Here is a 27,044-nt window from a genome sequence, read left to right on the forward strand (position 1 = left end):
TAGCATGAATAATAAACATTTATCATGATATAAGGAAATATAAATAACAAATTTATTATTGTCTCTAGGGCATATTTCCTTCATCAGTCGCCCCTCGCATGTCTGTCAGAAGCCTTCTCCAACAGCGGCGGTGTAGTGTCAAAAACGGTGGCGGTGGCGCACGGCCACATTGTCCCTTGCACCGAGTAGCACGATGGCGTGTGCGGTGCTTGGTTCGCAACGGCGACAACATGTGTACAGTGGCGCCCCATGCAGGTCGAGAATGAGTAAAAAAATGAGGGACAAAATACAAGAGGACGGGAATGGGGTCGCCCTAGGTATTTCTAGGACACATTGTACGTGGGGTCCACAGGGGACGCGTGATAACCAAGGGAGGCGAGCGATGCGAGCGACAAAATCAAATGGCTGAAAGGAAGTGGTTTCCTATTTATTGAATAATAATATTATATCAAGGATATATGAATATAACGAGCATGTACCCGACATCTGCTTAACTAAGATGTACAACCAAAAATGCACAAACTTAGGCAACACGTTGACAAAGGGTACAATCACACAAAAACAAAGCAATTCCAAAGGAGGAGAGGGGAAAGGCATGTATGAAGACTATGCTGCCACCCATAAGGGGTTAAAACTTTCTTGGACACCTGCTCCAAACACATACACAATGTTGTAAACAAATGTTGGTGTTCTTGTCATTGTAGAATAGACCATGAACGAAGCTAGTGTGTATTGTGTATATCGATAGATAATCTTGCAATGGAAATGAATTTTTACAATTAAAAATCATATCATTACTACATTGTTATAATGGCCAAATCTACGTTGACGCTCTCACCCTTATGAGCACGCTAAACTTGCATGGTATACCATGAAGCCAGTGACCAAGCACATTCGCTACAGTGCGTGGCAGATAGAAGTTAGATGCAACTTGGATGACTGACTATGTAGCGCGCAAATCTGCATTGCAAGCAAATATATTTTATTATCTCGTTACTTTGATAAAACAACATGTTTTTCTTCCATGCCAATTGCGATGAACGATGTTGTCGTTAGTTAGGATCACACATTGACGAAGGTACCAAAATAATCTTGATTTTTAATGATACTTTTGACTTCCAAATTGTTTATTTATTATAGTCAACGGAGAAAACCACTTTGAGCTAGATTCTAGTGAAATCCATCGTGCTCATGACTTATTTAACTATATCACTTTCGTTTCGAGCAATATGGTAAATGGTTGGATATTAACTCGGAGGGTGGCATTTCTCGCTCGCTTGTCCTCCCAAAAACGAATTCCCAAGCGATGTCCAGAAGGATGCCCAAGAAGAAAAACCATTATGGTGGAGGCATGAGAGGGATTAGTCCACCCATGAGCTATGAACTCTCCTTTCCTCCTAGTCAATTGTGGACCCTTGGACCAAAGATTTGCATGACACCATCACAATAGTCGCATGTATATTTTTATGATAGTGTGACAACCTTGGGTTACCAGTGGACACTAGGCATGAGTTTTACACAGATTCGAGCCCTCACGCTAAAAGTAACAAATCCTTTTCATGCTTATATGGGATTATACACAGAGGGGTTGCAATGGAAACGTACAAAGGAGTGTTAGGCGAGTTGGATGTCAAGTTGCCCTGTTTGGAGATTGTAGCGACCCGACCTCAAATGGTCAAGTCTCTATGCTTCAGTGTCATCCCTGGATTGGTACTGCTGACACACAGAGTACTCGAAGGATTTATAACAGAGTAGCAATCACAAACTTATTACATCAAATGTCTCCAAAAGAGAACTTATTATAATAAATATGGCTTAAGGCCATCTAATACGATAACAGCGGAAGGCTTGGAAGATAAAGTGAGTCCATCAACTCCAACGACATAGTTGAGCAGCACGGCAACGACCTAGCGAACCTTACTCCTCGTCTGAAAAGTCTGCAACTTGATATGTTGCAGCCCAAAAACGGGTCAGCACATGAAATATGCTGGCAATGTAACACAGTAGAGCAATGAACAGAAATAATACTAACACTATATGCATATTTGGCTGGTGGAGGCTGTATGGTTATAATGTTTTTGCGAAAAGCCAAATTTTTTCCTACAACAAAGGAATACGTTTTATTTTTACTATCATGGTAGTTGAAACATCATTGAGAAGGTTCCTCCAACTCAATCCCAATTAAAGTAGTTCATTAACCCAACAAATTAATTTAGAGTGATGAGATATAATAGGAAAATCCAAGTACTAGATACTCAAGATGTCCATAACCGGGGACACGACTAACCATGATTAGATTGTACACTCTGCAGAGGTTTGTGCACTTTTCCCCACAAGACTCGATCTCCTCCATTGGATTTCTCGCACTACATGATGTTTGAGAAACGGATGATCGAGACACAGTCTTTCAGAAGCATTTACTCTTTACTCTGGATGGACAGTTACACCTACTTTCCCTCTACATCTACTAGCCCACCACTGAAAGAGGTCACACAACTTACTCATACTATGCCAGAGCCCATAATGGCTTGTGGCTGCACATGGAAGTTTCTAGCATGAATAATCTTAAGATCCCTTTGAGCCTGGGTGGCGGACCATAGGATGATCACACGGATACTCCGGGATATCCTAGGACAACACTGGATTCTCCAGGTGCCCAAACAAGCAATCCATCCAGATGTGTATTAAAGTTGCCACCTTAAGTTGAACCATTAATTATCAATCTCACATCTGTCATGGATACACTCAAACCCAATCCACGTCTACGAGCATAGCATAGCAATATAAGCAACGTAGAGGTAACTCCCGAGGGTTTGATAATAAAACAGGTAATAGGTTCTACCTCATCATCTACTTCCCAAACCCACAAGTCAATCACATCCTAATCATGCAGTGTTTGAGGATTGGAACTAATGCATAAAAACTGGGTAATAAAGGGTTATGATCAAAGTGTTACTTGCCTTGCTAATCATCCGTGAAACCTAGAGACTCGTAGTAGCACGCTTCGCACTCCGGGTGTTCTATCGCAGACAAACAATAGCATACATAAGCAATCAAACAAAGATGCACGGGTAAATTCAAATAAGAGATCTAATCAGAAAGTTCAACTTAAGAACTCCAGTTTGCAAAAAGAATCAAATCAAACGGAGCAACGAAACACAAACTGCGAAAGAAACAAGATCCGATTACTAATCTGGACTAAAGTCAAATTTTACAGTACCAAAATCTTGTTCAAGTTGATTAAACGGAAAGAGGGCTTCGAGACGAAGATCTAGGCGCTTGAATCGCCTGATTGCTATAAACGAGCGAAAAAAAAACTAAAACAAAAATCGCATCAGAAATCGCGATCGAAAATAATCGCGAAAAACCTAAGAAAAACAAAAACGGACGAACAGGCTAACGAACGAACGTTCGTTGTCTGTGACTAACGGGCGAAAACCGTTCGTTAAAACGAACGTACGGACGAACGTCCGCTGAATAAACTAAACCGAGAAAACCATCGAATCGGTCTAAAAACGTAACTAGGGTTTTTTTAAAAAAACCAACGGTTTTTACCTAAACCGAACGGCGAGATTCGAACTCCGGCGCGGCTCCGGCGGCTTCCGGCGAGCGGGCGACGGCGGGGTGCAGCGCGGGGCGGCGGAGGGCGGCGCGGCAGGGGCTTGACGGCGACGCAACAGTAGGCGGCGTGCGGCGGCGGCGCGAGGCGGCGGGCGGCGGGGCTGGCGGCTGGCGGCGGCGACTTGGGGCTCCAAGGGGGCCCCTGGTCCGGCTTTCAAAGGGGGAGGGGAGGCGGCTTGTGGCTCGGACTCCCTCGAGGAGTCCGGCTCGGAGACGACGGCGGCGCGGGGCTAGCTGGGCCAGCTGAGCCGCGGCCCAGTTCGATCCGGCGGGATTCCTCTTTTTTTTAACATAGTCCGCCGAAAAGAAATCCTTGAAAAAAAATAAAAAAATCTAAAAATACCAAAACAAATTTTCACCATCTAAATAGAATATTTAGAACAAGGTGAACATTTTCTTGGCCTAAAATGCAATTTTTGAAAAATGCATATTTTTTCCTATGCAAATAAAAATAGCAATAAAATCCGAATAAAGTCAAAAGTTGATTTTAATATTTTTCCTCCAATATTTCGTTTATTTTGGAGAAGTCATATTATCTCCTCTCATATATTTTAATATGAAATATTTTCGGAGAGAAAAATAATAAAACAAATGATCCTTGTTTCGATATTTGATAAAATTCAAATATGAAAACCATGAAATCCCCAACTCTCTCCGAGAGTCCTTGAGTTGCTTAGAATTTTAAGCATCGCGAAACGAAATGCAAATAAAATATGATATGCATGAATGACCTACGTATAACATTCCAAATTGAAAATTTGGGATGTTACAGAGATGGACGGTTTCGACTTTATGTCTAGATTGAATCTACTATAATCTAGGGCTTCTAGAGATCTTTGTCCGACTGAAGATGGTGCTCTGTCTTGAGGGCACAAATTTATATAATAGTGTTGGTCAGTGGCTTCCTTCCCTCCATCTTGGTCATCTTGCACGTATGTCCTGGACTCCTCCATTTCTGGTAGTAATATGACTCCTTTTAGGAAAATCAGGGATGGCACATTTAAAGGAGTCAATGGCCCAGGCATGTCCCCCTGTATCGTACATGGGCAATTACGGCACAAAACATAGTACGTGCGGCACAAGAACATAATGAAAGCCACTTCCCCTTGACACATTGTAACGAGTGGTCACCTAAGGAGGGGATGTCGAATGTGGAAGAAGACTGAAGGAACCGCCAGCATCTAAAGAAAGCGATGATTTTGATGGTGACCTACTTACCGTATCAAACAAGCAATCCGATGAAGCATGGATTTTGGATACACTAAGCTCTTATCATGTCACACCTAAACAAAAGAGTGCTTAATTTCCTACAAGTTTGGTGATCTTAGAGATGTCTATCAAGACGACGATGTGCCATGGTGCATTGGAGATATCAAGATCGAGATCAAAGACGGTGTTGAACATGTGCTCAATAATGTTAGAGATGTGCGAAAGGCTCGGAGGAATCTAAGTTCGCTTGACGAACTCCATGGAAATGGTTATGTCCAAAGGTGGACAGGGACAAGAAGACCATGAGGATCAAGAAGGACAAGAAGCTTGTGGATGGGAAAGAGGACCGAGAACAACCTGTACAAGGTGCGAACAACCATCGTTGAGAGTTGAGGAGAAGCCAAGTGTGGTGATATATTATCAATCAAGGGATTGGCGGCCGGCTCATGTGAGTGAGCAAACAAGAGAAGAGCCGAGTCTAACCATGCATGTGTTTTCAAGCAAAATGGTGATTTCAAGATGGCAAAGGACATATTCGTTAGGATGCAGTTTGTTGAATGAGTGTATAGATCTACTATAAGACTTGGTGTATGTGGAGAGTTAAGTGTTTGAGTCAAATACGTGTAGTCCATAAGATGTTACGGGATAGGCAAAATGGCTAGACGAAGATGGTAGACTAGATACAAGATCTAGAAGGAACCATGGTAGGATGGTCGAGATGCACCTGGTCTTAGCGGGGCTTTGGTTGATCCGTACTATAACGATTTAGTACATGAAAGTAGCGCTAATAGCCATGTCTTGGGATAAACAATGTTCAATGAACCTCATTAATAAGTAGTATATTCTCTCCATCTATTTTTGCAAAGGTGTGGCTAGGTCTACGTCGACTGAGACCAAGTCTCAGTCAAGTGATATACTCCCTCCGTTTCGATTTACTTGTCGCAGGAATGGATGTATCTAGATGTATTTTAGTTCTAGATACATCCATTTCTGTGACGAGTAATTTGAAACGAAGAGAGTAGTATGTAAGAAGAAAAAAAACTGGAAAAAATTTGCTTTTTATGAATCTTCATGCAAAATCAAAGAAAGATAGCATCGGTTGAGACATAATGAAGCCTCAGTCAATTGAGACTTACCAAAACTGTTTTTGCAATGATTTGATCACGTAAAATCTAGACCGGAGGACAGCGAAAGGAGACGGTCGCTGTTCAGTGCATTCCCATCGCATACACCTATTAGACACATGCATTATGCTTAATCTGTCTTTGGTGGCCAACAATCATTGACTAACTTCTTCTTAGCTTTGCAAGAGAACGCGCGAAAAGAGCATCATGAAAGTAATATCGTACGAGCCGAATCCAAACAACGCGAATGTTCATCTCATCGTGTCATACCACCCAACTATTCCCCCTTTCAACATACACCTACGAGAAGGGAACCGGATTCTCCTCCCTCCAATCAGGCGGTGCAAAGAGCTAATGGAAGTACGGCGCGATGGAGAACCTCATTCCTCGCCGGCCGGCCCGCCGACTTCAAGCGCTCAGGGTGGGAGTCAGACGATGGCGCAGGCGTTGGGGTTCTCCTCGCTGAAGATGGTGGTGAGGCGGTTGGCGTCGGTGGCCATGCTGTAGATGCCCTCGCGCACCGGCGTCGGGTAGCTGTACCGGTACTCGCCGGAGAAGTACTCGTGCCGCCTCGGCGTCGCCTCCCACCTCGGCAGCGGCGACGGCGTGTACCTCAGGTACCCCGGCGGCCCGCGGCCCTGCTGGCCGTGGTGTCCCGGCGCGCCGCTGCCCGGGTTGCCGTTCGGCGCGTGCTCCGGCTGCTGTTCTTGTTGCTGCTGTTGCTCCTGGTGTTCTTGCTGCTGCTGCTGCGACGGTGGTGGTGGTGGCTCGGGGCCGAACCGGACGCGGCGCGGCGGCTTCTTCTTGCCTCGCTTCGGCTGCCTCGGCTGCTGCTCGGGCGGCGGCGCGCCTTCCTCCGGCGCGGGCGCGGGCTGCTCGGGTTGCGGCTGGGGCTCGTGCTGGGGTGGTGGCGCTTGCGATTGGGGTGGCGGTGCTTGGGGCTGGGGCTCTGGGTGTTGCTGCTGCTGCTGCGGTGGCGGGGGGTTTGGCGGGATCATGTTCACGGAGTTGGTGCCGCTGAAGGCGACGGTGCGCGCCACGGGCCGCATGTAGAGCGTCTCTGGGTGTGGGCCGGGAGGGTAGGCCATGGCGTAGTCCATCCTCTGGTCCTCCATCCATCGCTCGCGCCCTGCATATGTCGCCCGAGCTCACAAATATCAGCTGGCTGCTTTGTTTGTGTGACAAACGTTGGAGTTCTGAGACTACACGATATATGATCACGTGACATGAGTTAAACAATAAGGCCGGCCATCCCAAATCTTTCTGCTCCAGACAATATGTTTACGCCAGTTTGTGGATGTGCCATGTGATGTACCCTACCTTTGTTCTCATTTCATCTTCTTCTTCTATCAATGAAAAGACATACAAACTTTGCGTATTCGTGAAAAAAAATGAGTCAAACAATAAGGAATGCTACTAACAAAGCTCAGCTATCATGGTACAGAAACTTATGCAAAGAAAAAGTTAACGGCGGAAGCAGAACTGAATTGTAGCGACTGGAACAACCTATCCTGAGAAATACAGAGGTCTCTAGCTCTGGTGCATAACGATACTCTGCCAGAAAGATCAGCGCAGAAGGCCAAAGCTGCTCGAGAATGGTCCGAGAGAAGAAAGACATCCGTGAACCAAGCGCGAGCTCTCAAGACCTAGGACTATCTATCAGCAACCATCAGAGAAGACGCATCATACCGTTGCACTTCCCAAGCGCTTTGGAGACGATCACGCGCAGGGGATAGCAACCCATCTCCCTCCCTAACTCGCACGGTGCTGGCCTTGCTGTTGCTGTTGCGGCTGGCTCGCGTGTGCCCCTCGCGCGGGATACATGCTAGCTCCTCCTTCAGTTCGCGGCAACGAAATGGAACCAGCGAGCCATTTAAAGAAGAAGAAGAAGAGACGCCCCTGAATAATTGTTCGGTTGGTGCTAGTGCTACCGTGCGAGCGCTCGAAAGAAAGAAGGAATCCGGCAACAAGGAGCGCCTACCTAAGCGGTCCTTTCCCTCTCGGCGGAAGGCATCCACCGGAGTGGCACAGAACAGAACGCATCTAAAGGGACGGCCCTCGTTTTCGCGGGTAATTGTTAGACCCGGAGCCGACTGGTAGTAGTGGTGGCGGAATATATTCCTCCGGAGATATGCGCTCCAGAGGAGAGGAAATTAGTACAACGTACGTCTGGGTTTATATAGGAGATCGTTAGATTAATGATAAAGGTGCATGCGCATGGTTTACATTTGTCAACACGATGCACAAAAGGGACACGATGACTATGAGCTTGTTTCGATGCTTCGGCTGCTCTCTTCTGCCTTCTTGCTTGCGTGTTGATTTGCCTGAATTTACGCAGGTGTGAAGGGATTCCTACTTTCTCAAGACGGATAGCGGCTTTGATTTGGATATGCTCAAGGCTTTTGAGGATCGGGTTTAGGAATATCGTGCTACCCATCTAAAGTGCCCATGCACTGTGCGACGAACTCGACATCGGTGGCACAAGGTCCAAATCTCAAAGGAAGCTTCACATACAGAATAGCTTGGTCCAAATCTCAAAGGAAGCTTCACATACAGAATAGATTGGTCCAAAAACTGAATGACCGAGTATCAGCTCCACCCAGAAAGGAGCTGCAAACTATGTGCTCTGCGGAAAAATAGTTTAGACGAGAGCTAAATCACTAAATGGTTTATTGCTTCTACTACAGGAGAATAACAAATATATCCAATAGGTACAGAAAGGACACACCCGGCAGTCCAATTATCCACAGGCAATGAAATCCATATGTCATCTATGAATTACACTATATATCCTCCTAGTGCCCACCCTGATTCTAGCTCACCGGCATGACAAGCATTTCAGAGTTCCTCACCTCTCCATGCTTGGCCTTCCTAGAGAAGGCCTAGGCCCGCTGAAAATATCACAACAAAGCAGAATAAATCAAGCCCCGGTTGGCTGCAACGCCTTTATTGTTCTCCTCTTCCATGTGTCGGACTCCGGTTCAAAAGTGAGCTCCCAGGTCGGCCAGTAGTGAAGGTCCTGCTTCAGAGTGAGCACACGTGGTTTTCCGTTCAAGTGGACAGTCTTCACCCTAACAAACTCACGATCTTCCAATCCCTGAGGAAAATATTATTCCAGCCATATTAACTCGAATCAAATGAAATGTGAACCATGTTCACCATCAATACAAAATGTAGACTGGAATATACCAAAAGAAGACTGCTATTGACAATGCATACCTTCACCACTTCAATAAAGGACTCAAGATCTGGGGTTGGTTGCCCGTTAACTTCAACTATCCACTGGAGAGCATAAAGACCATATCTATGTACGGGACTTCCATGGCACCATCTGCATAACAAACTTGCTGCTTAATCCTAAACCCTTATAAACTGCACGCCTGACATCTATATAATTATGTAAAAATTATACTCATATTATAGGTACCCTGCCTTGCTAATCGCAACGGAAGGAGGACAGATGGATTCAGACCAAGTGTGGGCTTGAACTATGCCTAGCATTTAGAGGTAGCACCACCCAAGCAGTATCGAAAAGTATGCAGATTAAGACATTCGTTACAGGATGAGATTTCGCAAGATATGCTGATATCGGGAGAAACCACAATCTATTTTCATTGATATAGATGAACTCACAAAACATGCCACAAGAGGAAAAAGGCATCCATTGATCACTATTCTCTCTTTCTTATTTTCATTAAATCCATTACTCGGTTCACATATTTGCCTAACAAAACTACAGTTCCTATGGGTCGCATTCTTGTATTAATTGGCACGTCACGTTTCTAATTCCATGTGAAGTCGTATACAGCCAGAGAGCAGAACGACTTGAAAACTGTGTTGAAGTGAAAAATAGCACTCCCTTGAGCAAATCATTGCTAATCTATTCAAATCTGATCACTTAAAAACCTATAGTGGCTGCTACAGGTTTATAACTGCAACTAAATACTCAAGTCAAAACTCCTAAATGTGGTTAGTACACCAAAACAACTGAAAAATAGCACTCCCTTGAGCAAATTATTGCTAGTGATCCAAATCTCTTTGATTCGCGGGATTTCAGAAACACGGGAATGGGAAAAATATAGGATTGGAATGTCATGCTCATCTCAATCCTACAAGATTTTGGTTTGTTTGATTGCATCATAGGAAAAACAAAGGATTCTATCAAAGAGGTTTGAGTGGATGCTAGAAATCTGATGGGAAGTAGTACAAAGAAATCCTTAGGAAAAATTCCTGCAGGATTCAATCCTATGAATCAAACAACCAACATAGGAAAAAATTCTATGGATTCTAATCCTCCAAAATTCCTACGAAAATACTTTGAGGGCTCCTTTGATTCAAAGGAATTGCATAGGATTTTTGGAGGATTTGAACCCTTAGGAATTTTTCCTGTGATGCTCGTTTGATTCGTAGGATTGGCATCCTTTGGAATTTTTCCATAGGATCCATTTGTACTACATTTTGGAGGAAAATTTCCATCCACTCAAACCTCTTTGTAGAATTCCTTTGTTTCCTGCGCTATCAAACATTCTTTCAAATCCTGTAGGATAATATGGGACATGCCCTGCATTTTTCCAATTCCTTCATTTTGACAATCCTGCGAATCAAAGAGGCCCTCAACCTATAGTGGCTGCTACATGCTTATAACTCCGAAAAAATTGCCCTCTTGGGAGCATGGAATAAATTTACACCAGTAGATACTTTACACCTGTAATATACATGTCACAAGTAATCTGGTGGAACACAGACGTATTTCCATTCCCCTTCCGGCTGCTCTTTGGAAAGATTGCATACAGGTGTAATTCCAGTCCCTTCCATGCCTGGCTGGACCGAAATATCAGCAGGCAACAACGACTAACCTCGCATCGCTGAAACCCTAGGTCAATGTCATGGATGGCAGGGAAGCACAAAAGGGGGGTGGGCGAGGGAACTCGGGATCGGGGCACCTCTCTCTCTCACTCTCGGTTCTCGCCGACGGAAAGAAAATGTGACCTCCCATGCTCTGTAATGTTTTCGGGTGTAATGGACCGAAACCGGGGGAGAAAAAAAAACTGAAACGGCGAACCAAGCGCGTTTCTGGGCTCTGTAAAATATTCCGGTTTTGAGTCCCAATCCGGTGCACCAAGCGTAGCCTAAATGTGTTAGTACACCAAAACAACTGAAAAAATGCACTCAAGCAAATTAATGCTAGTCACTCAAATCCGATCACTTTAAAGTTTAAACCTATAGTGGCTGCTACAGGCTTATTATAACTTTTAACTAAATACTGTGGTCAAAACTCATCAGAGTTGGTGCTAATATTTGCGCATAAATATTTGTTAAAAAAAAACATGTTCCTCACCTAGCAACATAAACTCCATGACCTTCCTTGGGCAAGAAACCAAGTGCACGCACTGCTGAATGAGGATCCTGAATTATGGATCCACACCAATTCACCATCCTTGTTGAACCATTACCATCTCTTACATCGGTTCCAACAATAAGGTCAATTTCTTTTCCCTGCATGAAACAGTTGTAATAATGATATATATAGATATTCTAGATTCATATTGTAACTGTACAAAAAAAAGGTAATAAACCTTCCTCACCTGACGAAATATTGTCATGTTAAGCACGCCATCTGAATCGATAGATTGGTCCAACTTTTGGCAAGCATTCTCGATGTCAAGAAAGCATGTTATTGGTTCCTTGTTGATAGCCAGAATCATATCTCCCTGTTCCAGAAGCTTTTCCGCCTTTGATCCAGCCAAACAACCTTTGACCCGCAAGACTTGTCTGCGCACAGGGTCCTTCTTAGCGAGAGCCTACAAAGATAATCAAATAGAACAATAAATGTCTCAATTGATATACTCGCACAATATTCAGGCCCAGAAGCCAGAGAGGAACGATATAATCACGTTTGCCAGGTCAGGAAAAACAATTTTGGGCGAGATTAAGTGAAACATTAAGCTAATTACCTGCACCCAGTTATCGCTCAATCCATAGCTTCTTGCTTTCGAGAGCAAAGTTGGATAAAGTTCCACCTCCAGAAGTCTGACAAGTGGCATTGGCCTTCGAATTCCATTGATAAGACGAAATGGTCCAGGAGTACCCGAGATTATCTTCTCAAGGACTTGACTTATTGCATATATTGGTATACCTCTAACGAACTGATGGTCCTCTGAACTGCTACAACCATATTTGAGCTGGAGAGAAAAAATTAGGTTGTTAATTACACCGTCAAGTACATGAGAGGTAACAACTAGGGACAGTACCATTACATGGTTTTTTACAAGCATTAGGACTACAGGCTATGACTCATGATGTCAGGCAAAAGGCTAAGAAAATCCGCTGCTTTACTTAATACAGTAGAACATTTAGATTCTTAAACGCAATTTAGGATCATTACATACTGAATATGTATTTTTATTCCATTGCCCATTTACTTGATGTTGGAGATATCAAGCGGCTAACCTTGGGCGTAAGCTGCCGTTTTGTGCTTTTCTTTTTTCTTTTGATCTTTTCAAGAAATGCTCCTGAGAACATGGGAGCGTCATTACTTACAAAAACAGACCAAGGTTAACAACTCCCAACGCAAACTAACCTGGGTGGAAAAGCTTGCCCATAACGCTTGAACTCTTCCTTGCTCATCCGTCAATATACCCGAAAATGAGCTACCGAAATCTATAAAAAAAACAGTTTTCAGTACAATTACAAACAATCAAGACATGAGATCGACGAAGGTTAGTTGAAATGTGCATAGGAAGTACCAGTATCAAGCTCAATGACCTCCATATTTATTGCACGATATCGTGGGCAGTCAGCTGAGCCAATATTAACAGCCGTGCAAGGATTAGTTATGGTTGATTTCCTTGATGTAGCCTGTAAGCTTCTACTTAGCCCAACTAGGTAGACAGAATCTCCTCGGCGCAAGGCAGGTTCTACATATACATCCAAAATGGCAAAAACAAACCGGTACAAAAAGGTTGTTAAGTCATACCAGGGGCGCTAAAATGACCAAACAATATACTTATAGGAAATAAATAGAAGGGGCGCTAAAATGACCAAACAATATACTTATAGGAAATAAATAGAAGGGGCGCTAAAATGAAACAAACCAGGAAGAAGCTTAGCAGCTCGAATAACAGATGCACCAGCTCCCAGTGCAGAAGGATCATAGGCAACCAATGCAAAATTATGAACAGGATGCAGAAAAACAACCTGAAAACCAAAATTTGGAAGCTACTATTAATTGAAATTCAATATGACATGGATTTAGTCAACAAAATGGGTGCTGAGCTCATTACCTCTGCAGGTATTTCAATGGGATATGCAGCAAAAGAGAGCATTATATCAGAGATAGATACAGCAACTGTATTCCTATCGACGGCAACCAGACCTAGGCAGTCAGAATGATATATTATCACACCGGTTCCAAAGAAATGTTGAGAATGCACTCCATCAAGCATGCATATTGGTGGCACATGCACCTATAAAATAGTAGAGGTACAGGTGAGTCAGGTTCTGAATAAGCACAAATCACAAAACAGCTGAAACCAACAATTGCTGGTTACGATGTACTGTAAAACACATAGCAGTAGTTCATTCACCAGTCCAAGAGTAAAGAGCAAAACAGTAGATATGCAAGTAAATGAGAGAATAAAAATGACTTAATAGTAATCAATGAGGAAACGAAAACAGGACATTTGTACAAGATACAGATTTGTCATACAGGTATAGGTGTCATTGGTTCACTATCATCAATATATTAAGATCATTTGCGGAATTTCTAAGAAAATGATGCCACTTGTTCTGAATGTTGACACCGTTGGATCAGAGAGAGAGAGGGAGTAGAGGTGGTAGAGATGATGAAGCCATAAGTAACCTTCAAAAACGAAAATAAACTACTTCCTCCGATCCACTAAAGTTGTACTAAAGCAGCATCAATTAACATGGATCGGACTATCGGAGGGAGTACTGAATATACCAAACATTGTCGTCATCAAATATTCAAATAAACTAAAACAACGAAATAAGCATAACCGTGATAGCTCCTCAAATTTTAGATTTGAGAATAGCACTCACCTCAAACATTACAAGAGCTGGCTCAATTACTTGTTCTGCCAATGAAGCATTACTTGATATTGTCCGAGCAAGGTCAGAGACTTCCACACTGGAAGGATGCCTCAATGCGCCATCTTTTATGTCATCTAAATCTCCAAAAGATGATATAGTTCCCTCAGCAGCTATCTCCTCATCCACCCGGCGCCTTTTTTTCTCAATGATGGAATCTTCGCCAGAGTGGGATCCATCTACGGCAATCTCCTCATCTGTTTGCATTTTTACGCATCCATCTGCCGTATTTTCAGACTCGTGCTGGCATTTGAGATCCATAGGACTTGATTCAGTCAAAGGTGAAACGGAATTTAAGTTTGCATCCATATGGCCGGCACGATGAGAAACTACAAAGGGAGATTCAAGCGGTATAGCCAACTTTGCATTCCACAGACCAGTTGCGTCATTTCGAGTGTACAACTGAGGAGGCGCATACCAACCGTGTTGATCAATTGTCACCAGTACAGACTGAACACATAAATAAGGCGGGGGCTTAGTTGTATATAAAACTCAACATTTACTAAGGAAGGTTTATCATGATAAAGCTCCTAAGGAACATTTTTGTACCTTGTTCCGATAACGGTCAGTGTACTTTACATATTCGAGAGGCACTCGTGCTCCCCTAGACAGCTTTGAAATAACTGCAATAAGGTCATCTAAATTTTCAATATCCCCTCCCGCAAACTTTTTGATAATTGAATGGCGTGGAACCGATGCCCGAGAGAGCATGTACCTACATTGCAAGGTGTTGAATAAGTCACAGAAAAAGATGATTGCTTTGATATTAATATACATATTTGGACAAAAAAACGACTAAGAAACGCATGGTGAAAATCACTGAAACTTGAAGTAAAGTGACCCTGGAGACTTGAAAATAAGACAATTGGGAAGGTATAATCTTCAAGTAAAATGATGGAGACAAGAGGAGCAAATAAACATACGTTGCAGCTTACACTCTTTAGGAACATTGTGATATTCAGATTTAGCTGGCAAAATGGCACCTTGTTAGAATTTAAATGCAAGGCAATTCTACTAGTCTATTGCAAAGTGATGTGTCCACTGACTAAGATTGATAAAGGACTGGCTAGAATCACCACTGCAGATCAACAGTTCTTTCAGGAAATGTAATGTCAGCAATTATGGCTAGTTGTCTTACCCTGCCTCGGCAACATATACAAGACCACATTTGAAGCGGAAGTTTCTAGCCTGAAACGCAATATGAACAACATTAGTACCAGCGTGAAACTTAAACATATACTGTAACAACATACATTCATATAGTTTAATATAAGTTTGAATAGGATGATGATGTTATCATCAGTCCAATTTCGTTTACTGAACACATGTGGCCACAGTGGCGAGATTAACATTTCTAGCAGAGAAGTTAAACATGTGTCCATTCGGCGTTTGACTCAAGTGGACTAATTGTGATTTACAGATGTAATAGGGCAGAAAGCTCAACACTTCAGAAACCAAAGTGCAGCCAGTCAATAAATTAAACATTGCATAACAACTCCGATATACTCGTATGGTTTAAGTTGTATACAAATTATGGTCTCACAAACAACATAAGCGTGAAATAAGGAATATAGTATCGCTGTCAAGAAAACTTGGCTTCAACAAGCTACTCGAGCCCAGCTACTGGAAGCACAATTCAGGCCTGGCCTGAGCTCATGCTATTCTCAATAACAGCTCGTATCATACTCTGTCCCCCCAAAAAAAAATTCAATGATAACACTAGTCCTCCGTTGTTCTAATAGTCCAAAGCCTATGTGTTAATGCTAGTTTCACCCCAACACAAGAGCCTAACAACCCATAAAGGCCCATCCCAACAACAGAGACAGAACTCCAATCTCGCAACCCTAGCTAAACTCCAAATGTCATATCATCCACCGCGACAGAAAGCCTTCCGCCGCCGCCCAACTCAGCTCCAGCCACTGCCTCCTCCCACTACTTCGAACACCTTCCGCCACCACCATAGAATACGTCTCCAAGCGTCGGCAGGTGCCTTGAATCCAGTGCCAACCTCCTCTTCCGGCAATATTCTGGGAATGTGAGCTTTTTCACATGGTTTGGATGTGTTGCGATTAATAGCGTGTTGAGCCTTTGAGAACACAAGTTTCCTGTTTGGTTATTCATTAGATCATACATGCAGTTTGTTTCTGAATCTCAGTTTTGTTGCTGACCTTTTTATCAAGCGGGGCATTATATTACCAAGCTTGGTCAAGCCGATCCCAAGCCTAATTGAGTAAGGATGTAAGTTCAAAGAAAAGACTCACTCAAGCTTGGTCAGGCTCGCTCGAGCTCAACTCGAACTTGAATTTTGTATATAGCTTGAGCTGAACCAACCTTGGCTCACTCAAGGTCGGCTTGTTGACAGCCCCAGAATAGATTTCACTTTTAAATTTTTATTTGCATCAACTATTCTTTGATGCACTGTACCACAAAAACAAATGTGTACTCGTTCCTTGAAAGAGCAAGGAGAGCATCAGCTTGGAAAGGAATGAGGGGAACTTACCTGCTGGTATGAAAGTGGATGGATGACAGCACCACTGACTTCCAAGAAATGATTTGGAGTTATAGAGTGCAAATCCTCAACCTGAAGAGTTACAGTGGCATAAATATGGTTGCTGATTTTATTTTAAAAAAGATAGTTGCAACAGCTGTATCGGTGTGAAAGGAAGTAAACATTAGTAGTATATACAAGTTCTTTTCTGCTGAAAATATTAAATAAGATGAGTCAAAATTAGAAATTACCTCTAACTTTACTGTCAAAGGCACTCCACCTCTTTCAATCTGCAAATTTACCTCCTTGCCGACGCTGTCATCAAGTAAAGTCTCCATTGCGAGAAACTGGGTTACAACCTGCAATTAGTTAAGTAAAATGCTTGGTGAGAACATGCTTCAGTCAGAAACTTATGAGATAATGAAAGTGCAATTAGTTTAGTAACATGCTTGGTGCAAAAATGAGTCGAAAAAGGAAAGGATAAAATGTAGTACAATCAACGATGCCACATGATATCAGGACAGGTAAAATGGAAAGGAGAAATGTGATTTCCTTGAGGTTGGGTACTAAAAAGAAACTGGAAACTTGCTTAAAACGTTCTGGATCAATATATACTGGCAACTTTTCCTAGAATTTGCAGATCGGGTACATTGTTAGACCATAAGCCTTGACCAGGATTTATTGATGCTCCCCCCATATCACAAATACATGTCGTTTTGTATATTGACAGTCTTCAAGATTTACCTGATTTACCTTCGCCCACTAATTTTTACTATAGCCTTTAGTCCCAAACAAGTTGGGGTAGGCTAGAGCTGAAACCCATAAGATATTGAAACCAACTCATGGTTGGCACGTGGATAGCTACCTTCCATGCACCCCTGTCCATGGCCAGTTCTTTGGTGATATCAGTCCTTCAGATCTGTCTTAACAGACTCCTCCCATATCAAGTTTGGTCTACCCCGACCTCTCTTATGAATATACTTTTTGAGACAAATCTAAGCATATGATTGGTAAGTTCTCAACCTAAAAATCTGAAACAGTATTTATAGACAAAGTTTGACCGAAGACATCCAAAATGACATGTATTTGTAATATGAAGGGAGTGATAAACAGCAAGATTGCAATATACATGAAATGACATAGCAGTTAATTACTGGCATGGTACAGATAACTGACAATTGTTAGATTATTGTTCGCGGATAATGTTAGGAGTATATCCTTTTGAACCAATGGTTCACAACCTAGAGTTGTTTGTGTTTTGGTACTTATGAAAAAAGAACATATCATCACAAATTCATCATGTCACATATATTATCTTCAGTTTTCAGTATTAGGTGAATAGGAATAGAGAACAGTGGGTACCAACGTTTTGCTAATTTGCTACTGCTGTCTGAAGTTATCAGGCTACAGAGTACACTAACAAATATAGCAAGCCATTTTAAAGCGATGATTACCTCCCCATTGATGTGAACTAGCACATCACCAGGTTCCAAATGTTTATGTGCAGGTCCTTCTGGCACCTGCAAGGACAGAGCTCTCCAGTTTCAGCAAGACATAGAATGGCATAATACAAGAAGCAGCAAGCCAAGTAACAATGTACAATCATGTTTAGAAGTTAGAACTAATAAAGGCAAATTACCACAGAGTCAACAACCAGCATTCCAGTTTCGCCTGCTGGAGAAACAAGGCGTACCATCTGTATAAACAAAAATGATAAGTTCCAGCACTTAATCACAGAGCATGAGGGTTAACATTCAAAAATATATTCCAATGGAAAGAAAAATGTAGATGTTTACCGATATAAACAAGTAGAAGTAGAACAACTAATATTCATAACTAGTAGCAGGTATAGATAAAGTTATGTTCATAAAATGTAAACAGATTGAACTTGATTCCAGCAATAAATTTGATGCGGGGCAGGCAGATATTTTCTAGACAATTAGCAAACCATGAACAGTGTAAATACCTGCTCTGTCTCATTCCTCAGTCCAAGACGCCGAGTTTCTTCAAATCCTTTGTGTTGAAAGGTCATCTTTAAGGACAAAAAAATATAATAGGGATAATGTGAGGTCCAGACTCTAGGGCAGAGTAAAGCAACAGTGATCGATGATAAACAAAAATTACAACTAATAAAAGCACCAATAGCATTTGCTAACTAGATATTTTTTTTCTTGGGCAAATTTTGCGAATTGTCATGGTTTAAAGCAGTATTTTTAGTGAGGCAGTGAGCCATAATACCAACACCGCTACACAGTGGCTTATGCAGTGCTCTGTAATTGTACAGTTGTGGCATCATTGAACATTATACACTATACCATCCAGTGTGTAGCAGCACTTCAGTCCAGATACATTACAGGATTTCATACAATCCATATGTTGATCATAGAAACCTAAAGGGTGTGTTTGCTTTGAAGCTACACAATGCCATAAGTGTGGTGCCCCACGCTTTCATGGTGAGCAAATCATCCACCATCAGTGTAAAAGTTCTGCACATAAAGAAAGTGCCAATGACAGGTGGGGCATGATGCTAAGAAATTATGATTTATGAGCACACCACAAGTGTGGCAGCAAATCAAATAACTGGCCAAAATGGTGAAACCAACCTAAGTGAGTTATTTCCAGACCAACATGCCCTTATAATTTGAATCCATACCCCAGAACACTTAATAGAAGCAAAGCATTGGTCATAATACAACATAAGCTCTTTTTTCTATTTCAGTGTTGGTTGTTCAACTTCCTATTGATAAACAAGCATGTCATGCCACTACATTTCCATTATCCTCAATACAGAACTCTAGTGCTATGCTTCTGCAACACACTATGTGAACTTCAGTTCTCGGTGTTGAACAAGAATGGTAAACAGTTATAATAGCCAATTTAGATGCTGAGTGCAAATAACAGGTAAGATATTCATTGCATTCTAAACTAGAAATATTTGTAGAGAAGGAAGAGTTGAAAAAATATAGGTCATTAAGAAAGCATTGCTTCATTTCCATGTGCCATGCTCATATGATTCAGAGTTACTTGACACTGCAGTACTGCACTAGCATACGCGCGAATTTTGTGGATCCATTCTACACTCATGTTATCCAATATATACTACAACTATAAGCAGACAGACCAGAAGACTATTCTACACTGTTGAAGTTCTTCAAGGTTACATACAGGCAGATTTAACAAGACTACAAAGTTCACTGTTCACCATAAGTCATAAGTAGCTCTCAACTTAAACAAAATATACAATTAAAAAATGGTATCATCGGACAGCATGCACACCTGCAGTGTACCACGAGGAATATAAACAGATTCTGACTTGATACCAAATGCATCCCAACAATCACGTATCAAATTCAGTGCCCTAACAACCTGGAAATAGTTTAAACAAACAATGTTAACAAAATAAGAGTGTCATGAATAATCAATCTTAAATAGCATGATGTGTTTTTAAGGTGTCCTGCCTTAAGGCGCCCTGGCAACGCCTTACAAATATGCCCACCTTAGGCACTTAAGCATCGCCTAGGCGCTAGAGCGGGTGGTGTCGCCTTAGGTTGCCTTACCGCCTTATAAACAATGATGTTTATAATTATATGTAACTAGACAATGTCAAACTCGCATTTGTTTCTGTTTTCTGTTCTTTTTTTGGTGAAGTGAAGTGCATCGGTCACATGACACCGTACAGTAAGCAAGACATTATTAAGGAGACTGGTGCACTCTTACGCTTCTAGCTGAGATGAAATTTTCTGTAAAGCCAACTAAATTTAGTATGTGTTAGTTTAATCACATATGGATGATTTATGAATGCCTAACACTGGTTTAACTAGCAGTATCATTTCCTTATGATTAATATATTATCCCACAATTCCGGTACATCTCAAAATAGTATGAGGAGGTAGTAATGTTACTAATGTACTAATGATACTTACACGTTCTAATGGAAGGAAAAAAGCAGAAGCACTGGAAGATTTGCTTCCAGCATTCAGGGCAACAGCTCTTCCTTGGCAATCAACAACTGGGGAACCACTAGAGCCACCTTTAGTTCCAGATGCAGCCTAAAGAAACAAACAATCACGTTAACTTATGAGCATCAACAACAAGACAATTAACATGTTGTATGGCATCAATGCAATAAAAGATCATTTCAGATGCACAAATCCAGCAATTCAATCAAACATGTACACATGTCATATTGAGTAGCTAAAGAGAAGCACCTGCATATAGAATGTGTTGAAATCATTGTACCCGTCCCTGTCAAAGAATTAAAGGTTAGAATATATACGATACATGGTGTAATAATCTTATATACCGTCTACAAGCTTGGGGTGGCTAGGAGCGTAAAGAAAATATCATAAGCCCATATCATAAACTTGTCATGCAAAAAAGTAAGGCGTACTTCTTGTAGTGAGGCGCTTCTCTATCCAGTCGAGCAAGTGTTCCCGCCAAAATTGAAACCTAAATCAAGGAAGATGAATCAGAAAAATTTACAGTATGCAACACAATTTAAACAATTTCCCACAGCTAATCAGTTATTATTTCCACACGTATCCTTGTTAAGTATGAACCCCCATATCTAGGGGAATCCACATCAAATCCAGCATGCCGCATAACACAGATGTCACAATCTCAGTTGCAAACTTAATAGGACTTTGTTTCAATGCTGACATAAACAATTTGTTCCAAATTCCTTTTCTAGCTATCATCTATCATGCCAAATGTTGTCACTAGCGCTGTTTAGCGCATGTCTACTGTTTCTGTATTAACTACTCCCTCTGTTCCTAAATATAAGTCTTTTAGAGATTTCAATAAGGACTACATGCGGAGCAAAATGAGTGAATCTACACTCTAAAATATGTCTATATACATCCGTATGTAGTCCGCATTAAAATCTCTAAAATGGCTTATATTTAGAAACGGAGGGAGTAGTTGAATAAGTGCATTCCAGGTCAAGGAATATTAACAATTGCAACTACTAGTAAGCTTATGGTCTTAGTATGGAAAGGTTGGAGATTAAAAGCTCCTAATTAAGCATCACATTCATCTAACTGAAACCTAAATAGTTCTGCTGAGTTAGACACAAAGAAAGATGGTGTGCGTATCATTATTTTTCTAACATGCAAAACCCTCACAAGCATTTAATCACATTTGCTCTGTGGAATATGATTGCTAATAGCAGTAAGGAGATCGAGATTCAGGTAGGGTCACTCCTAATTTTTCAAAAGAGAACGAAACAGATGCTTATTTCATACAGTTAAGATATCATTATCTTGCTGAAATGGCATAATGTGACATTTTACTAGTGTGGTTTCAAGGAACTGTGCGCATGAATTTTGAAGTGAAAATGCTTTGTTTTACAGGATGGCAAAAGAAGAAATTAAAGGTCTGGTAGAAGCAATTAAACATGCTTCATTCCCATAATCCAACGCTGAATTCCTCGTGCAGCATCACTTTACGGGATACTACGGTTCATAAAACAGCAACCAGGGAGCGAATGAACTGGCGTATAAGGAAACCTTTTCGCCGCTGTCATTGCCGACAACTCGGATTTCTAGCCCAACAGATGCTGCTTCAGGGTCTAGAGGGATCTCCTCATACTTGAGGAACTTTATGGCACCTGGGTCATAGCGGAAAAAACCAAAATCATGTACCTGTTTTGAGAAGAGGAGGAAACTTGGATTAACAATACGCCATTGGCACAGGGTTAAACAAAATAAAACAGAACAGAATAAGAGTGAAATGGAACAAACACTAACAGGGTCTCTGTACAGGGGGTACACAGGGATCTCCTCCCGGTTCACGAACATCGCCTCCGAGACCACAGGACCTACGAGCACACAGCAACACACGAATGAATATATTACACGAGGAGGAGGAGGAGGAGGAGGAGGAGGAGGAGGCATCGGATCGGCGGATAGGTGGAGGGAGGGGGGCGCGCACCGGGCTTGACGACGTGGCGATTGGTGAGGATGATGCCGCGGGCCTTGTCGACGACGAAGCCGGTGGCGTAGCTGGCGCCGGCAACCTCGGTGTCGAAGGCGCGCGGCGCGGTGGTGCGGAGGACGGCGACGGCGGGCACGACGCGGGAGAGCGCGCGGCGCCAGTCCTCGGCCGTGACGCTGGACTCGATCTCCATGGCCAGCTCCCCGCCGACCTCCTCCTTCACGGGGCTCTCCATCGCGGCGGCGATCTGGCTCCCCTGCCGCTGCCGCTAGGGTTTAGAGCTGCCCACGGCCAGAGAGAGAGAGGAGCTCCAGTTCCAGTTCAGAGGGAGGGAGGGAGGGATGATTTTTATTTTTTTATCAACAAAAATCGCTCACGCGGGCGATGTGATGAGGAGGGGTGGGAATGAGATCACCGGGGGGAGGGAGGTTGGGAGTGGAGCTGGTAAACAAGGATTTTGGACTGCTCGCACGAGATTTTAGAGGGGGGGGACCACCCTGCCCTGAGTCACGCTCCCGTTGCCGTGGGTTTCTTTTTCCTCGCCTTTTTTTATCAACAACAAACTGATAGAGTTTCTTTTTCCTCGCCTTTTTTTAGTTTTTTTAGGGGTTCCTCGCCTTTTTTGAGTGGAATATTCTTTTTCCTCGCTGAGTCACTGGATCTGGATTAGGCCTTGTTCGCCTGCGATAAGTTTTTCTTTTGTTTATGTAGTAAAGAACACTGGAGATCCTATTTAATTTAGCGCCTAGGTCATGGAATAACGAGGTACCGCGCACCCTCTCTGTGCTACAGCTAAGTACGGTTGGGCCAACCCAACTAGCTCCCTTTTCGGTTCAAGACTTGGGTTTTTTTTTGGTTTTTCCCTGGATTTTTCATTTTCGTTCTTTCTCGTATTTTTACTTTTCACTTTTTAAATTTTATCTTTTCTTTTTCGGTTTATTATTTTATTTTCCTTTTTTTTCATTTTTTTGAAATTAGGAATATTTTTCATTCGCGGATTTTGAATTTCACAAACATTTTCAAAAGTTAAGAAAAAATTAAAAATTGTAAATATTTTTTAATTCATTAACATTTTTATAATTTTGGAGACAATTTTTAAATTTGTGAACATGTTTAAACTTTTGGAAACAAATTGCAAACATTTCCTAATAGATGAATATTTTTTGGAAATTTGGAAATAATTTCTGAAATTTGCTAACATTTTTTTAGTTCATGAACATTTTTTGAATTCCTTATTATGTGCTTCCAAAACATACCGCTTTCAACTGAACGAACATGTGGTCCCACATGGGTGAAGCACACGAGGAGGCGGGGATGTATCTGGTGCTACCGGTGCACCGGTCGCCCATTACCCATTCAAAAATGTTCTAAATTTTTTGAAGAAAAGAGTACTGCATTGACACAACATTAATGTGTGTTGTGGCAAAATTTATTTTAAAATTTGGAACATTTCTCGAGATACAAAAGTCTCAAATTTGACACTAAATAGTACTCCCTCCGTCCAAAAAACCATGTCCCTCACAAGTTTGTCCCTCAAATGGATGTGTCTAGCACTAACTTGGTGCTAGACATATCCATTTGAGGGGCAAGCTTTTTCAAACGGAGGGAGTACATAACACAAGTTGGGCTTTAGTTTCGGCCCATTAGCACATTGATGTCAAATTTTTCATTTTTGTATCTCGAGCAATATTTTGAATTTTTGTGACAACATAAATTGATGTTGTGTAAATGCACTAATTTTTTTGGATTTTTTGAACACTTTTTAATGCGCAACGGGATCCGATGCACCGGTAGCACCAATTGCCCCGGTGCACCAGATACGCTCCAACGAGGAGGCACATATGTACTCATACGTGCCCCCCTAGTGAACTAACTTGTTTTTCGCGGGGATGAAGCACACTTGTGCTTTGCCTGGAGTACACATGTGCTCTACGCAGAAGCACATCAAGAAACCAAAACACAGAAAAGCCCCAAGAAAACCTACAAAAACAAAAAAAAGTGAAAAATAAACATCAAAATCGACAAAAGGAATGAAAAAGGAGAGGAAAAAAACAGTTCCAACGCATGGAACATGAAATGATGGAGGGCTCCCCATGCTAGGAAAAAACTAGCGGTTCCCTAGTATTGCTCGTCTTCGACAGAAAATCCTTTTTGTCATTGATGTTAAAAATTTGCAAACGCAAATAACAGATGTGTCAGCCCAACCAGACACAATTGGAATGTGGTGACGAGCGTTTTTTCTTTTTTTATTAGAGGGCAATACATTTTTTTTCTCTCTTTTCTTTTGCCAGTTTTCTTCTTATTTTTTCTTTTTTCCCTCTTTACTTCACATTTTCTGAAAACACAAGAACATCTCTCTAAATTCAGCAAGGTTTTAAAATTTTGAGAACCTTTTATGAAATACACAAAAATGTAATTTTTTAAAACATTATTGTTTTTCCGAATTTTTGAATATTTATGAAAAAATACAATCTTTTTAAAAAACTACAAAGTATTTTTAATATTTCGTGAACATTGTTGAAATTCCGACAAAATTGTGAAAAATATATCAGATCATGAATATTTTTAGAACAAATAAATATTTTTTAAATCAATAAGACATTGAATTTGTGACCCATTTTAAATTTTGAAAATAAAATAAAATGTGTGACCATTTTCTATTTTGTGCACATTTTTAAATTCATGAACATGTTTTCAAATATGGCTTTCATTTTAAATAAATATGGAAAAACTAAAAAAACTGTTTAGAGACTAGAGGAGCAACACTCGGTAACACGCATGTGGGTTTGCCCACCAATTTGACACACGACGCATCAAATAGGGGGTATCGTCTTTGGTTGTCTATCCGTCGTGGCGTTTGAGATCTTTGCTTGCTAGGTGGAAGTAGGACCTTTGCAGATTCAAATAAATAAAGAAGTAGTGTGTTTACTTAGCTATGTATAAGTAGGATGAGTCTTATGTTTGTAGTTTCGTGTGTCTTTGTTGATGGTGTCGCGATTCGCGAATGTGAAGGCTATGTTGCATGGAATAAATATCTTTGTGGCATTCTTGACCTACATTTGGGAGCTAACATGTTATGTTTTCTCTTGCCTTATCCTAAGGTGATTCAACTAATGCAGCCGTTCAACACCCGCCCTTGTGAGGGTTGTGTCACCGAGCACAACTTGTTTAATGGCCTAAGCTTCTCATATCCTCTTGTAGATTACAGATGCGGTTATCCGGAGACTTTGATTACTCCACCTTATGCAGGGCATTGTCTTATGCAGTTTGCTAGTTTCTCTGCAAGAGGCATGGGAGGACATCATGACGTGCATTGGTAGAAAATCACTTGATGTTACCTTCAAGTTTTCAATGGTTTTTTGTTTGATGTTTTTGTTTTCTTTTCTCTAGTATTGTAGTTTTTTTAATATGCAATTTGGCTTGTTAGGGGATCTACATATAAATTTTGGTCTTCTTTAAAATATGCAATTTGATTTTTTTATTGGCATTTGATTTCAGAGGTGTTATTTTTCTCTCTCACTCTCTCCCCTAAGAAAACCAGAAAAATGTGGCTCGTTTCTCTCTGCCTCTCCTCCTATCCCTTGAGTCCGTAGAACGAACATCTTCCCTAAAAAAAGTACCACGAACATCAAAGAGGTTGTCAACAAGAACAAGGCTCAAACTTCATGAAAGGCAAAGGAGTTGGCGAATGGGATGACAACACCATTGATTATTGTAATCACCAAAAGTACTAATCCTGAGACAATGGATGCACCGCCCATATTGACATGATTCATCACCCAAGGGATAAGGAATATTAGTGATGGGTTTATATAAAATAGGTTTTTAGCAGATTTTTAGCAAAACCCGTTTTACCAACTGTTTTGTGAAAAATCAGTTTATGAAAAATCTTGTTTGGGTTAGAAAACGATGAAACTAGTACGTCTTGTTTCCTGCTTGTACAATGATTCAGCTTTATTCTCTTGTGAACTACAATCATGAACTTTTACCCAGATCGAGCACCAACGGAGTTTCTCAAGCTGCAGTTCCTGATATTTGACACTTCCTACTACCATCTCGCACGTCCCTGGACGCCGCTTCCTCTTCGACTTCTCTTTGCGTACAGCGGCAAGGCCACACAGATGCATGCCTTCTTCTACTCCACCGTGCTGCTCTGCCTCCACGAGCGCCTCGACGGCAAGTAAGCAGGTTGCTTTGTCCACACTGGTACGCAGGCTATCAGCGAGCATGATGTTTGTGGCCATCACGTACACATCCAGAGAGCGCAAGTTCAGGGTAGCGACCAGCAATAGGAAGCTGCTGAGGTGGCCAGGGAGGACAGCGTGGGAACAGCTGAAGAAGCATCGGACGTACACCCGCCGTCCCTCGACGCCGGTCGTCCAGACTGCAAACAGAGTGGATGTACGTCCAGGCTGCAAATAGACCGTCGAGGAGCTGGCTGTTGGGGAACGTAGTAATTTCAAAAAAACTACGCACACGCAAGATCATGGTGATGCATAGCAACGAGAGGGGGAAGTGTCGTCCACGTACCCTCGTAGACCGTAAGCGGAAGCGTTATG

General features: G+C 41.8%; 2 protein-coding genes across 3 annotated transcripts; both read right to left on the minus strand.

The window, feature by feature from the left end:
- Positions 1-6,132: 6,132 nt before the first annotated feature.
- Positions 6,133-7,939, minus strand: LOC125514334 (basic proline-rich protein-like). Its single transcript, XM_048679642.1, has 2 exons — positions 7,644-7,939; positions 6,133-7,083 (listed from the first exon to the last, which is right to left on the minus strand). Exons 1-2 carry the CDS (start codon positions 7,696-7,698, stop codon positions 6,383-6,385), a joined length of 756 nt encoding a protein of 251 aa, XP_048535599.1. The 5' UTR covers positions 7,699-7,939; the 3' UTR covers positions 6,133-6,382.
- A 663-nt stretch (positions 7,940-8,602) lies between these two features.
- Positions 8,603-22,904, minus strand: LOC125514335 (protease Do-like 7). Of its 2 annotated transcripts, XM_048679643.1 has the most exons (25): positions 22,483-22,904; positions 22,299-22,369; positions 22,059-22,193; positions 20,942-21,000; positions 20,760-20,796; positions 20,475-20,600; positions 19,828-19,917; positions 18,518-18,583; positions 18,191-18,247; positions 18,006-18,071; positions 16,803-16,910; positions 16,564-16,644; positions 15,202-15,251; positions 14,613-14,778; positions 14,016-14,513; positions 13,238-13,420; positions 13,049-13,151; positions 12,701-12,871; positions 12,535-12,614; positions 12,405-12,449; positions 11,909-12,136; positions 11,540-11,755; positions 11,293-11,450; positions 9,174-9,285; positions 8,603-9,051 (listed from the first exon to the last, which is right to left on the minus strand). In XM_048679643.1, the coding sequence occupies exons 1-25, from the start codon at positions 22,718-22,720 to the stop codon at positions 8,875-8,877; spliced, it is 3,321 nt and encodes a 1,106-aa protein (XP_048535600.1). In that variant the 5' UTR covers positions 22,721-22,904; the 3' UTR covers positions 8,603-8,874. The 2 variants fall into 2 exon arrangements, with proteins under 2 accessions (XP_048535600.1, XP_048535601.1); XM_048679644.1 differs by lacking the exon at positions 12,405-12,449 and having other exon boundaries at positions 22,483-22,903.
- Positions 22,905-27,044: the final 4,140 nt, after the last annotated feature.

Source organism: Triticum urartu, chromosome 6, assembly GCF_003073215.2.
Source record: "Triticum urartu cultivar G1812 chromosome 6, Tu2.1, whole genome shotgun sequence".
Classification (NCBI taxonomy): domain Eukaryota; kingdom Viridiplantae; phylum Streptophyta; class Magnoliopsida; order Poales; family Poaceae; genus Triticum; species Triticum urartu.

Bases quoted from the DNA above. Each gene is read 5' to 3' on its own strand.
- LOC125514334 (XM_048679642.1), bottom strand. From the start codon at position 7,698: ATGGGTTGCTATCCCCTGCGCGTGATCGTCTCCAAAGCGCTTGGGAAG. The intron at 7,084-7,643 runs GTATGATGCGTC...CGACATATGCAG, and splicing joins AGCGCTTGGGAAGTGCAACG to GGCGCGAGCGATGGATGGAG.
- LOC125514335 (XM_048679643.1), bottom strand. From the start codon at position 22,720: ATGGAGAGCCCCGTGAAGGAGGAGGTCGGCGGGGAGCTGGCCATGGAG. The intron at 16,911-18,005 runs GTAATCATCGCT...AACTAATTGCAG, and splicing joins TAGTTCACATCAATGGGGAG to GTTGTAACCCAGTTTCTCGC. The intron at 11,756-11,908 runs GTAATTAGCTTA...TTATCTTTGTAG, and splicing joins TGAGCGATAACTGGGTGCAG to GCTCTCGCTAAGAAGGACCC.